The following is a 14,675-nucleotide window of genomic DNA, read 5'->3' on the forward strand; positions in this document are numbered from 1 at the left end:
AACCCCTTGGCGCTCGGGGTCCAGGCTCCGGGTGCCTTGCGTATCCGCCCGCCTTCCCCTCCCGCCCTGGCTGGTCTGGTAAACAAAACCCGAGCGTTGGAGCAGCCCAGCCGGCCGAAGCGTGCGGGAGCTCGCTGGGTGCAGTGTTAGCGCGCCCCGGGAGCCCCGGGAGAGCCAAGGGGTGATGGTGGCGGCCGTGGCGGCAGCGGCTGGCGGCTGGCGGCTCAGCTTTGTTTTGAATAGATGAAAGAGGCCACCTACACAGTAACCCAAATTACGAGACCTCCCTCCTCCCTATCTCACCGAATCAAGAAAGGAGGGGAGATGGGCGTGGAGGGAGGGCGGGCGGCCAGGAGGCGGAGGGCGGAGGAGGAAGAGGTTGAGGAAGGGGGCCAGTTGCATCCCACTTTCACAATGGGAAAGTGAAACGCACAAGCGCACCCAACCTCTCCAGCTCTCCCCGCCTGCCTCACTCCCCTCCCCTCCGCGCCTCCCCGCGAGGGCCAGCGCTGCACAGAGGAACTCTCCGGAGAAGGAGGGCGAGGAGGAAGCGGCACCGGAGCGCGCAGGGCTTGCCGCCGCCGCCGCCGCCGCCGCCGCTGCGCAGCCTGCCGGAGCGAGCCCGCCGCGCGCCGCCCTCCCCGCTCTCCTTCCCAGGCGAGCCGCGGGGATGGGGCGGCCGCGGAAGCCGGAGCGCGCGCAGGAGCCGCCGCCGCCCGCCTCTCCGTCGCCGCGCGCCTGAGTCGCCGTCGCCGCCGCGCGCCCTGCCCGGGGGCGACCCCCCCAGCCCCATGGAGGTCTCCCGGAGTAAGGTACCGCCGCGCCCCCAGCGCCCCGCCGCACCGCTGCCCTTGCTCGCCTATCTGCTGGCGCTGGCAGCGCCCGGCCGGGGCGCGGACGAGCCCGTGTGGCGGTCGGAGCAAGCCATCGGAGCCATCGCAGCGAGCCGGGCGGACGGCGTGTTCGTGGCAAGCGGCAGCTGCCTGGACCAGCTGGACTACAGCCTGGAGCACAGGCTCTCGCGCCTGTACCGGGACCAAGCAGGCAACTGCACAGAGCCAGTCTCGCTGGCGCCCCCCGCGCGGCCCCGGCCCGGGAGCAGCTTCAGCAAGCTGCTGCTGCCCTACCGCGAGGGGGCGGACGGCCTCGGGGGGCTGCTGCTCACCGGCTGGACCTTCGACCGGGGCGCCTGTGAGGTGCGGCCCCTGGGCAACCTGAGCCTCAGCTCCCTGCGCAACGGCACCGAGGTGGTGTCATGTCACCCGCAGGGCTCGACGGCAGGCGTGGTGTACCGCTCGCTTGAGAAGAATCGCTGGTACCTGGCTGTGGCTGCCACCTACGTACTCCCAGAGCCCGAGACAGCGAGCCGCTGCAACCCCGCGGCGTCCGACCGCGACACGGCCATCACGATCAAGAACATAGAGGAGCGCAGCCTGGCCACAGAGGAACTGGGCCGCCTCAATCTGAGAGGGGGCGCGGGCAGCCTGCACTTCGTGGACGCCTTTCTCTGGAACGGCAGTGTCTACTTCCCCTACTATCGCTACAACTACACGAGCGGCGTCGCCACTGACCTGCCCAGCATGGCGCGCATCGCGCAGAGCAACGAGGTGCAGTTTCAGGGCCAAGCGGCCCTCGTCTGCGGCCATGGCCGCCACCTGCTCCTCTCCTCCAGCCTGGTGGAGGCCCTGGACGTCTGGGCAGGCGTGTTCAGCGCGGCCACCGAGGAGGGCCAAGAGAAGCGCTCCCCCGCCACCACGGCACTCTGCCTTTTCAGGATGAGTGAGATCCAGGCGCGCGCCAAGAGGTGCAATTGGGACTTTGAGCCGACCCAGGCCAACTGTGTAAGTCTTGCCCCGGGGACGCTGCCGGGAACGCTCCCGCTGGGGATCCGCCGCCGAGGCGGAACGGGAGGGAGGACCGGGTTGACGTTTACCAGGTCCGGGATTCACACAGACAGGTGACCAACCGACGACTATTCTCTCACAGTCTCCGAGGCCTCGGAGACTCTAAAGCAGATCCCCAAAGGGAATGTGAGAAGGGAGGTGGCAAGGGTAGGAGTTAGGCTCAAAACTCTAGTTACTGCATCCCAGTGCCATCCTTTTCTGTCCCAACGTGGACGCTTGTTTGGGACCGAGCCTCCCCACCCAGCCCCACCCCTTCCCTTCCCTAATCGCTTCTTCAAGTGTGTGGTCTTAACAGGCGTGAGGCTTTGACCCCTTTCCTCAACATGGTTACCAAACACAGTGCCCTTGGCAGAGAAGCCATTGAACCTAAAGGATTTGCTGCCACACCCCAGGCTTTGTGAACCCCCGCCACGCAACACATGTGATGTGGTCTGAAGAGTTAGTAGCCTGCTGAACATGGGGCAAAGCCAGCCTGGAAAAAGAAGCTCCTGTGTGGTGGCACAGAACCCTCAGCGCGCGACCCAGTGCAAGGGGGCGGGGCTGTGGTCTCTAGCGGGGAGGAGAGGTTGTGAAGATAGAGGTGGCTTTGTGGGTAAAAGCCTCACCCTGGAGGGGAGAGCGAGAGAAAGTGTTGGGGTGCTACAGGCAGTTTCTGGGATCCAGGTTGCCTGTTTAAATCGTGGGGCTCAGATGCACCAACCTTGTGTTGTACATACCAGGCAAACAGCACAGGTTTCCCTTGGGTTCCTAGGGCAGCCACAGCTTGACTCTTGAGATTGGCATTTCTTTGACTGGAAAATAAAGCGGCGGTTCAAGAGGGTCCAGTTGATGGGGATTAGGGAGCCATTGTGCACTTCTCTGAGCCCGTTTTCCTTCCAAGGCTGCTGGCACATCAACTCCACATATGGCTCCTGAGAGGGGACCCTGCCGAGAGCCCCCTTTATAACTGGACAGAAATCAAAGAGCAGGAATTAACAGCTACAGGTGTTGCCATTGTTTTGATATACAATGCGGTCAGAGAGGAAGGGGAGAAGTCTCCACTTGCAGAAGGTGTTGTGTTGGTACAATTGTTGTGTAAGCATATAGGGGAGTGCTGGCTGTTGGTATATTAAATGTGTGTAGAAAGACACTCCCATCCCACCCACCCCTTTCTCTGCAAAGTCCATCTTACCAAATATTAGCTGTATTATTTGGGAAGAAAAAAAAAACAGGTCTTTTGCAAGGCTCCTTACTTAGAATGCTCATTTGCTTCTTCCTCTTTGCCTATCAGTTGTGCTGCGAAACACATAGAATGCCTTCATTTAGTTACTGGTATAATTTTTTTTAAGCATAAATAACACATAATATGTCCTAAATGACTTCATGTAATTTAATATGTAATATCTGTCTAATTAGGTCTTTATAATCTAATAGTTCAAGTTTGGCAAAAAATCATCACCTTCTACTTCTCTGTTGAAAGACTTAAAAATACTCCCCAAATATTACTTGGCGTCAAGCTTTAGGCATACTTGGTCTCTGGGGTTACTGACAAGCCAGCTCAGAGGCCCACAGCAGGTAATAACACTGGAAGTCCAAGCTTTGCCATCTGACAGCTGTGTAGATGTGCGGAGCCAAAACATTTCTCTTGACTGTCTCTCTCTACCCATTGGGTTCTGGAGGACTGAGTTCCCTTCCAAACCCAGCAGGCGTCCTGAATACACTCAGAATCCACGTTTTGGCTCAATCAGGTATTCCTACTTGTGTGAGGATGAGGAAGGGAAGGGGCAGTTGGAAAGCTGTTTATCATGTTCACGGGAGCTTCTGGGAAAGAGCTGCCCCTTGGAAATCAAGCAAGGGATAAACACATGCTGCCAAAAATCTGGGATTGGAAAAAGAAATAATTAAAAGAAGTCCCTCCACCGCATTTCTTGCTGCTGTTATTTATCGAGAACGCCCAGTGTGCTCAGAGCTGTGTGTTCTCAAAGACAGGGTCTCTACCCCCTGAGCTTGTCATGCAAGTTAAAGAATATACTCCGGTTCAAACAATAGCATGTCATGGCTGCACAGGTGGGAGCTGAGAGTTTTGCTTTTTCTTTTTTCCCCCCTCATTTAAGAAAATTCCTTGCTGCTAGTATGTATTAAAAAGCCTTAATGGAATTGAATTTCAAGAGGGGTTTGAATGAAAAAAAAAAAGTAGTTTTGATGAAAAAGCTGACAATTTTCTAACCTATTAAACAGGCAGGTAAGATACTTAATTCAACAAATATCTGTTTGATGTCTGCTAGTGTAAGCAACTCTCTTTGCTGGGTGCCACTGATGTTGCCACTGAAAGGACGATAGCAGGTTGCAACCCCATTTACTGGGGTCATGGGATTCGCGTGCCCCTGCTTGTCACTCAGAACAATGATGTCATTTGGATGGCATTGGTTCTGTGTTGTGTTTTCAGGTTTCGAATGTGTTTTGAAAAAGGCATGCTGAATTATAGGTACCTAAAACAGGAGACAGACTTGAAACACTCCAGAGGGCCCTCAATAGATTCCAACAGTGATTCCCTCCTAGCAGACACAGTAATGTGAACAGTAAGCCACAGGCAGCGAGGCACAGGCGGCCAGATTTGCTTGCCTTCGCCCTCTCCTACTGGATGGCTCTCTCTGACTTTCCATCATCAGTCAACCATGGGCAGCAAAGTGACAGGAGCAACTGGGCTGTGTTCTCGTTCCTTGGTGTCCTTACCTCATGTGGCTCAGGCCCTCCCCTTCAGCTTCTCTTGCTGAGGATTAATTTGCGGGCTGCTTGTGCAGTGAGGGTGTGCCACTCAGCCTTTTACACACTGGGCCATTACTTTTTCTGCCTTGAATCCCCTTTCACAACTCTAGCAGGTTGTCTGCAGCCGGCGAATGTGTCAAGGCAGCCGGTTTCTGTAGACCTTAACAGAGAATAGTTCTATTGCAATCGTCTAAAAATCCTAAGAAGTAGCTGCACAGCACTTTACCATATATTATTTGTTTTGAGCCCCTCATCAAATCTGAGGTTGAGTCTATAAGGAGCATTCCCATTTACCTGATCAAGCTCAAAATAACAAAACAGGTAGCAGGGCCCTGCAGCTTAAACCCAGATCTGGCAATGTCTACTTGTGTGTCCTTCCCACCACTCTGGTGCTTCTCAAACTTTCCCTTGAAAGTCCCCTAATTAACAAGGTAGCAACCAACCTCCCCTAGGATGTGGGGTTGAGATTGGAGGGTGCCCCTTAAAGTGTGTTTTAAAACTTCATGTGATTTGTTTTTTCGTTCTATTCCATAGCATATCTGTGTGCTTGGGTTAATATTTTTTTTTAAAAATGAATGTTTTAAATTATGTACAAGTTAATGAATTTAACTTCCTCCCTGTCTGAGCTCCTGCTACCCCGGACATACCAATGTACTCATACAAAGTGTTTGTACCTGAGTTTTCAAGTCTGATTGTTCCAGATTTGTTTGGCTCCCATAGTTGGGGCCTGGGGTTGCTTATGGTTTAAACATGGTGGCCACACCCCTTCTGTAGACACTGAGAGTGACATTTGCTTATCCTATTGGCCAACTGGATTCACTCTTCTAGTTCATTCTACCCCTTGTGGGGAGATACAACCACTTCTTCCACACTCAAAGAATTCCATAGCCAGACATAATTTCACTGTCATGCAGACAACCGCAAAACGCTCACATGCTCTCCAGCAGACAGTCAGCCAAGACACTTCTCGCTATTGCATGCAGAAGTGATGTCCCAGGACCAGTGCAGGCTTCTTGACCTCAAAACCCACAGTCTTCCTGTTATGTTTATTCCTTCTTTAATTTCTGTTATGATCCTGTCTAGCCGTTTTGAAATCTATAGACTAGATGGTGACTTTTACCCCCATATATACATCTGATACACAAGGGTGGATTTTAAAAGCCCAACACCCACTTAGAGGGCAAAAGCAATCATAGCTATTATCTATTGGATAGCTATTACGGCCAGGCTTTGTGTTAAGCACTTTACATGCCTTATTTTTGGTTGATTGTCACAGTCATCCAACGAAGCAAGGACAGTAGTTGTGATTTTGTAGATGAGAAAATTGAGACCCAGAGAGCTTTAATAGTTTCCACAGTCGATAAATGGCAGAGGATTTAGAACCTGGGTAGTCTGCCTGAAGGACCTAGGCTTTTAACCACCGCCATAGACAGTCCAGGATCGTGGCCATTGGGATGGTGGAGGAAGCTAGGCCCTGCAGCTGCTCTGATAAGATCAGCTGTGTACAGACATGAGACGATGATAGAACAGAGGGTCCTTGACTGTGAACTGAGTTTCTGGGTCTGCATATTTGACCACCTGAAATTCAAACACTGGGAGGGTTGTAGTTCCTAAGCTGTCATCTTCTAGATGTTGTTGGCATTCTGTTTATTTAGGCTTATACATGACCTCGGAGAGACCTACAGGGCCTCAAGGGACGGCTCCCAGTTTTCATTCTTGGACAAAACCTAGCTCAAAAAGTAAATCCAGAGATCTCAGCGTAAGTCTTAAAGGCACTTTGGTCTTTATTAGCAGCCACAATTAGTCAGGAATCTTGTAACGTTTTATTCTCTGTTGAACCCAGGGTTTCTGGTATAGTGCCTGGTACACAGTTGGGGCCTGAGAAATATTTGTTGAATTAATAAATGAAGGATCTTGTGGGATCATGTTGGAAATGTTTTCTGTACTTAGCGCAACACTTTCCTAAGTCTGGCCACCTCATTCCCCCTTAACTATTGTGTTTACTTCATGTCTGATGTGTCAGGGCCTCTTTTTCCTGAGTCCTAGGCTATCTGGCATCCTCTGGCTATTCCCAGAAATCCCGCTCATTGGAATAGCCAGGCTTCTGGTCTTGCCAATCTGGGAATTAACTTTGACCATACAAACCCAGCATGGCTGGAACTTCTGCGGTCTAATTTTATAATGTGCATGGTCGTGCATTTCAGTAACAAGAGGGAAGGGCTTTATGCTGCAGGGCAAGGCTTCTCAGAGTGCAGTGCCTGGACCAGCAGCTCAGTGCTAGGTTGAACTTGCTAGAAATGCCAATTCCTGGGCCTCACATCAGACTTACTAAGTCAGAAACTCTAAGTAGTGGGGTGGGACTGGCAATCTGTGTTTTAACAAGCCCTCCAGGTGATTCTAATGTATATTCAGGGTTTTATTCCAGCTGAAGCACTTGGGATAAGACCTTGTCCATTTTTTCTCTTGCAGTTTAACTTAGGGCCACATAAAGTGACCAACTCATTCCACTACCTTATACCTCTAAAGCCTTTCCATTTTGAGCTTGTAGTCTGAGTCTCAAGAACCTGTAGGTCATAGTTTCATTAGCTCCTTCATTCTTGCACACAGCAGTCTATTTGCATTTCATTCCAGGATGTGGGGGACCCTTCTAGAGTCTTCCTCTGCTCTACACCAGAACCAGTTCCACACACTGAAATTCTCTCCAAGGGTCTACTCTTTATAGTGGCAATCCTAATAAATGTCTATCTTAGTCAGGCACAGGTGGTTGCATGAAACAAAGATCTCCTTAGGCAGGCTCCAGTTAGGGGAAGGGGACTTAGTGGACAGAAACGCATGGAATTACATGGACATCTAGGACTAGGAGGAGTCCTACTGTGTAGTGGTTGCACGTACAGATTGTGGAGCCCGGGCAGCTGGGCCCAAAGCTGCCACTTACCAGTTGTCTGATTGTTGAACCTTAACCTTTCTGTGCCTCGGTTTCTTCATGTCTAAATAGGCTTCCTATTTGCTTCATAGGATTATTGTCTAGATTAATGAGTTATTATGTCTAGGACGAACACTACTTGACCATAGTAAATGCTATGTATGTATTTACTATCCCTCACCATCCTGATTATTAATAAGAATAGGATGGGGCTCCTTGAGATGGAATTAGAAGAAGTTTCTGGACTCAAGGTAGCTTGAAGGAGCCCAGCAGCAGCAAGTGATGGATGCTCATTCTAAGGTTTCACTGTCAACATCACTTAGCATGGCTGCTTCCCTCAGTCCTGCTAGGAAATGGTCTCTGTGTCCTCAAATGTCTGTCCCTCACCCCTTCCACCTGGATGTGCCCTTCCCAGCTTGATCCCCACTATTCCTCTCAAGAGCATTTAACCTTCTGCCTTGGCTACCCATTGGTAAAACTTTTCTGTATTTATTTAGTTCAAATTACCAAGAAAGAGAATAGGGTCCAAGTCATCTTTTCACACCAGATTAGAATTCTTGTTCAGAGTAGGAATTTGTTGTCCTGGGACCAGATGCTGACCCCTGGTCCATTCAGAATGGAGTCAAACTTGTGATGGCCCCCAGTAGGTACAGTGGGCAGATTTCCTTAGGATGGAATGATGGAAGAGATAACTGTGACCACCATGTTTGCCACAATAACATGGTACCATCGCTACCTCCCTTTGAGCTTCCTGGTGACCTCTACCGTCCTTGGACATGTGGTGGCACATACCATGTTTTCCCGAAAATAAGACCTACCCTGAAAATAAGCCCCAGTTAAGATCGTCAGCCAGACGGACGCATTTAGTACGTTATGATGATGTTCCAGAAGAAGATGACATGACTGTGTTTGAATAAATGTAGATTGTTGTACATGAAAAAATAAGACATCCCCTGAAAATACGCCCCAATGCATCTTTTGGAGCAAAAATTAATATAAGGCCTGGTCTTATTTTCGGGGAAACACGGTAGCTTATGAAGACTGAGGGCTGCTCTGAGAAATTCCGAAGCCTGCTGGGGGTCAATTTGTAGGCATCATGAGTCGAACCTGTTTGTGGGGACAGGGGCAAGGTAATGGTAAGATTTTTTTTTTTTTTATCAAATATACTCATAGATTTTCTTAGTTTAATTTTCTGTCTTGATGAAAATGCTACTTTTTATACTGTTTCAAAACCAAATAGTTTTTATACTAATAGTTTCATAATTTCTAAAAATTATTATTCAATTTTTTTATACTGTCCCAAAATTGTGACCTATGTTCCACAGTTTCTAGTTGATTTCCATATCAAGTTGACTATTCAATAATTACACAGCACGTTCTCTTTGGGGAAGTTATGGGATGGATTTGATTCAACAATCCTTGCCCCGCTGCCTGGGCCGATGCTGTTATGTAGAGGTCAGCAACTTTTTCTGTAAAGGTCAGATCATCAATATTTTACGCGTTGCCGGCCCCACACTGTCTCTGGTGCAGTGAGTCTGCCACGGTGCTATGGAAGCAACCATGGATAACACGTAAATGCACACGCAGGGTGATGGTCCAATAAGCCTTTATAGACACTGAAATCTGAATTTCATGTAATTTTCACTTGTCATGGAATTTGCTTCTTTTGACTTTTTTAGCCATTTTAAACTGTAAAATTCTTACCTCATGTTGGGCCATTCAGAAAAAACAGGCGGCTGGATTTGGTCCACAGGTGGTACTTTACCAACCCTTGCTGTTATGGAAAGTGTGAGAGCAAAACAAACCTTTACAATGCAATAAGGCATTGCAAGAAGAAAAAAAATTACCAACCAACCAACCAACAAACAACAAAACATGCTGTGGAAGCCCAAGAAGGGACATCAGACTCAGCGTGGGGGGGTCTGGGAGGCTCCAGAGGTGACGCTGGAGCTGTGTCTTCAAGCCAAGTGGAGACAGCAAGAAAGGGAGTTCTAGGGAGGAGGAACAGCTTGTGCACAACGCGGGACGTTGAATAAGCTTGTGAACTGCAGGCAGCTCACCCTGGCTGGGGAGTGTCCAGAAATGAGTGTGCGGCTCCAGATGGCGAAGGGTGTAATGAGACAGGCAAAGGTGGCTGCATTTTATCCTGATGGTCAGTTGTTTTCAGATTTTCCAAACCTGGCCTTTAAAATAAACCTTAACCGGAAGCCCGATATGAGAAAAAGATGAGCAAATCATCATTGACCTGCTGCTCTTGGGTGAGACCATTGCCACCCCGCTGGGACGCAGAGTAAAGCAAGGGATCAGAGGTTCCCAGAACCCTACCACCTGACCCACCCCACCCATGCCTGTCCTTGAGGCTTCTTGAAGGAACTTCCAGGCCGCTGCTGAGCAGGGTGTTAAAACCATGGCTATGGCTGATGGAGGAGAACAGCAGGGCTCTAAGCAGACATGATCTGATTGTGTTCTAGAGAGATTACTCAGAAGATAGAATGGATGAGGTAAGACTGCAGGCAACACAGCAGATCAGAAGGACAAGTGTTGGTTCAACCAATAATTTCTTGAATTTCTATCATGTGCCAAGCACTGTGGGAAAATCTCTATCAGTGATAAATAGAGGAGACAAGACACATGTAGCAAATAAAGAAATTATATTTATGATAAAGTGACAGCAAGCACTTACTGTGTCCCAAGTGTTCTAAGCGAGTGATCCCGTGTTTCCCCGAAAATAAGACCTAGCTGGCCAATCAGCTCTAATGCGTCTTTTGGAGCAAAAATTCATGTAAGACCCAGTCTTGTTTTACTATAATACAATACAGTATACAATACAATAATATAATACAATATAATATAATCAATATAATATAATATAATATAATATAATATAATATAATATAATGCTGGGTCTTATATAAGACCAGGTATAATATGATGTAATATAATATAAATAATATATATAATATAATATAATATAAATAATATATAATATAAGACCAGGTCTTATATTAATTTTTGCTCCAAAAGACGCATTAGAGCTGATTGTCCAGCTAGGTCTTACTTTCTGGGAAACACAGTAAGTCTTTATCACTATTAGCTCATTTAATCCTTACCACAACCTTATGAGTCAGGTAATATTACCTCCATTTTACAGATGAGGAAACTGAGGCACAGACTGAGACTGAGGCTATGAAGAAACGAAATAGGTGTTGGGGAAAGTTCCCATTATGGAGGTTGAGTTAACACCAGGAAGATGAGAATGGATAGTTATGGATGTCACCATGGAGAGCTGGGAAGTGAGCACTCCTAGCAGACAGGTGAACCAGGGCAAGGGCTGAAAGGAAGGATGAGTTGGTCAGTTTGAAGAACAAAAGGTTGGTGTGCTTGAGTATATGGAGGTGGGGAGAGGAGAGGGTTCGGGGTAGAAGTTGGCGAAGGAAGCAGCCGCCCCAGCCCACAGGCCGTGCAGGCTGCAGGAAGGAGGTTGTATTTCTTTCTCAGAGTGTAGAAGAGCCTTTGAAGGGAAGTGAAATAATTGGATTTGAATTTCCAAATAATGGCTGCCCTGTGGGGAGTGGGTGAAAGACGGACCCCCGTGGAAGCAGGAAGACCTGCAGGAGGCTCTGGAGGTAGTATAGGCAAGAAATCATGTCGCCTTGGTCTAGAGTGGTGGTGACACATATGCAGAGAGACAGATGGATTCTGTGGTTTGCAGTCATCCAACGGAGGGATGCTGAACATCCAACCTGAGGTGGCAGCGGTGAGGGTGGGAGGAGGGATTGATGAGGTAGCTTTATAAGATGTAGAATTGAAAGGTGCTAGTGACCAATTAGAAGACTTTTAATTTTTGTTGATTTTTAGATGCCTTTGGGACACCAGGAAGAGCCACTAAGCAGGCAGTTGGCAATGAAGTTAGGAATGGGGGACCTGCTCTGTGCCCCTGTAGAGTGCCGAGCATGCATGACAGAGTGCCAGGCTTTGTGTTGGGCTCAGCACAGCACTGGTTGGAGCGGATGTGCCTTGAGGAGAGCAGCCAGGTCTGTCTCATCTTTGTTTCCTGGGCATCCATAAGGCTGTGTAACACATAGTGGGCCCTCAAGAAATGTTTGTCAACTTGGAAAGAAGCTGCTGTCTATTTAGTAGAGAAGACAGTGATTATAGACAGTAAGATAAGAGCTTCCAAGACCCTGGAGCTGTTTATAGCTGGAGTAAGAGCCAGATAGCCTAAAGGGAAGGGAATCTCCTGTGACTCCCTCGCCTTTGAGGCTGGATTCCTGCTCACTCACCCCTACCCCCCATCCTGGTCTTGAAAGAGTCTCTTGAGAAGCATATGCCCTAACACACCAGCTGTCCCTGTTTTTTGCTCATTGACACCCTTCAGGACCCCTTTCTCCATCAGTGACCAGTTTTAAAAATTAGATTCCAAGTGCTGACTATAGCTTCTCTGAGGCCACAGGATGCAGTACATAGCCCGGGGCAGCCAGTGGTGGTAGGAGTGACCGAGTATGTGTCAGCCTCCTGTGCTGAGCCGTATCTCCATGCCCGCCCAACCAGGCGTTCCTCACCCCATGGAGCCCTTGTGCTGCGGACCTCTGGTAAAGCCTGTAGATCCCCTCTCAGAAAGTGGTCTTAAGTGCATAAAATAAAAACAGAATTGCAAAATGAACCAATAACATTGACATAGAGATATGCCAAAATATTTTTTTCCATTTGAGATCTAGTTATATACCTTTTTTTGTTAGTTTCAGGTGTACGAAACAACATAATGGTTAGACATTTATACCGCTCACAAAGTGACAACCCCCCCAAGACTACTACCCCTCTGACACCGTGCATAGCTATTGCAGTACCATTGACTATATGCCCTATGCTGTACTTCTTTACATTCTGTGACTATCTATATACATATATAAGTACATATATATTATATTTAATTATAGTTGACATTCAATATTATATTAGTTTCAGATGTACAGCGCAGTGCTTAGGCATTTATATAATCTATGAAGTGATCCTCTTGGTAAGTCCAGTACCCATCGGACACCCTACGTAGTCTTTACAACATTATTGGTTATATTCCCCACACTGTATTTCACATCCACATGACTATTATGTAACTACTAGCAATTTGTACTTCCTAATTCCTTCACCTTTTTCACCCAACCCCCAACCCCCTCCCATCTAGCAACCATCAGTTTTTTCTCTGTATCTATGAGTCTTTTTCTGTTTTGTTTGTTCATTTATTTTGTTCTTTAATTTTCACATATAGGTGAGATCCTATGGTATTTGTCTTTCTATGTCTGACTTACTTCACTTAGCATGATATCCTGTAGGTCCATCCAAATTGTTGCAAATGGTAAGCCTTCATTCTTTTTTAGAGTAGTGCTCCATTGTATAAATGTACCACTATTTCTTTATCTAATTATCTATTTATGGCATTTCGGTTGTTTCCATATCTTGGCTATTGTGAATAGCACTGCAGTAAATATAGAAGTGCATATATTTTTTTCAAATTAGTGTTTTGGATTTCTTTGCATACATACCCAGGAGTAGAATTGCTGGGTCATATAATAGAAAACAGCATGGAGGTTCCTCAAAACGTTAGAAATAGAACTACCTTATGACCCAACAATTCACTTCTCGTAATATATCTTAACACATTAAATAGCAAAATCTAGGAGCAGTAACTACCATAATTTCAAAGTAAAGATGAGCATAAATAGTATTTTGAGATGTCTGTAATAACTATGAAATATGAAAATATCTGATGTCTTCTGCTGACAAAGTCACAGGTTCAGTGAATACTATTGTGGCCTGCATTCATAATGAAAGGAACTGCTAAATTTCAGTTAGTTTCTAAACTAAAATTTTTTTCATCCAATTTCATGGATTCCCTGAATTGTATCCATGAACAGTGGTTGTCAGTGCAGCCCCCACCTCCAACTGTTCATTTAAGTTACGAAGTGTTTCCAAAACCAATCACATGAAGTGTTAAGTGTTGCATTTTGTATCACAACTTATTTGATTGGCTTATTTTGACATTAGGGGGTATTCCCATCTGTATTTACAGATTAAGACTGGGCCAAGAACAAGTGCTCCCTAAATGACGGGTGGCTAGGTGGGTGGAGAAACCTCAGAAAGGTTAAATGACTGCCCAGACTTGTAGCTCACAAGTAGTAGAGCTTGAGCTGCAACCACCCACATCATTTTTTGCTCTTGTTCTTTCTATTCTCCCATACTACCGTTGTGCTATTTTTATTTTAAAGCGTTAACTCAGTGCGAGGCACTATGCCGTTCTAATCCTGGGGAAAAACAGTCCTATTATTCTGTGGTTGGAGAACACCTAAAGTCCTTTGTTTACTTCTGAAAGTCACACTTTAAGTACACTGAATGTGTAGACCTTCTAGGGCTGAGATGGCAAAAGCACCAGAAACTGTCTCTTACAAGCTGTCAATGAACCATGGGTGTGCTATTTAGAGAAGGCCAAGATACATGGTAGTAGGAGTTATGGGGTGATTTAGTATTGCTCCCCAAGGTAGAATGAAGGCCCAGGGATTATAAAGGACAGATTTGGGCTCAATTGAAGAACTCTGTAATGTTTAGGCCTACTCAGCAATGTGCCATGGTTGCCTGATGAGATATTGACTGAAACCATTTCAACATTGATCCATGCACTTGTTCATTCATTCAATAAATGTTTATTGACAACCTACTACATGCCAAATGCTGAGTTGTATGCTGCAAAGTACAGAGTAAGATAAACTATTGTAGTCTAGTGAGAGACAATAAATAAAATTTTATGAACAATAATTATAAATTTGTCAGAAACAAATGGAGTGCTATGATTCAGAATAACAACTGGGGTAGGAATGTGAAAATCTATAGTCAAGTGTCCATGAGGAGGTGACACTGAACTTGAAACCTGAAAGATTAAAAACACACAAAAAAAACACAGGCCTACAAGGGAATGAAGAGGCTGGGGAGGGGGAATCTAGAAAAAGTAGCAGGTGCAAAGGCCCTGAGGCAGAAAGATGGCAACATGTTAAAGAGTCTGAAAGAAAGCCACTGTGGAAATGGAAGCAGAGCAAAGGAAAAGAGTGATGAGG

General features: G+C 46.9%; 1 protein-coding gene across 3 annotated transcripts in view; it reads left to right on the forward strand.

Moving 5' to 3' along the window:
• The first annotated feature begins 398 nt into the window (after positions 1–398).
• PLXNC1 (plexin C1) overlaps positions 399–14,675 on the forward strand; it is a 140,965-nt gene continuing 126,688 nt past the window's right edge. For 2 of the 3 annotated variants that reach the window (XM_074325267.2, XM_074325266.2), the window contains exon 1: positions 661–1,841. In XM_074325267.2, coding sequence (XP_074181368.2) covers positions 792–1,841 — 1,050 coding nt within the window. In that variant the 5' untranslated portion in view covers positions 661–791. Of the gene's footprint in view, positions 1,842–14,675 lie in introns of all 3 variants that reach the window. The other variant, XM_019710302.3, reaches the window with a different exon arrangement.

This window comes from Rhinolophus sinicus, chromosome 1, assembly GCF_057876585.1.
Source record: "Rhinolophus sinicus isolate RSI-liver-muscle chromosome 1, RSI-T2T, whole genome shotgun sequence".
Taxonomy (NCBI): Eukaryota; Metazoa; Chordata; class Mammalia; order Chiroptera; family Rhinolophidae; genus Rhinolophus; species Rhinolophus sinicus.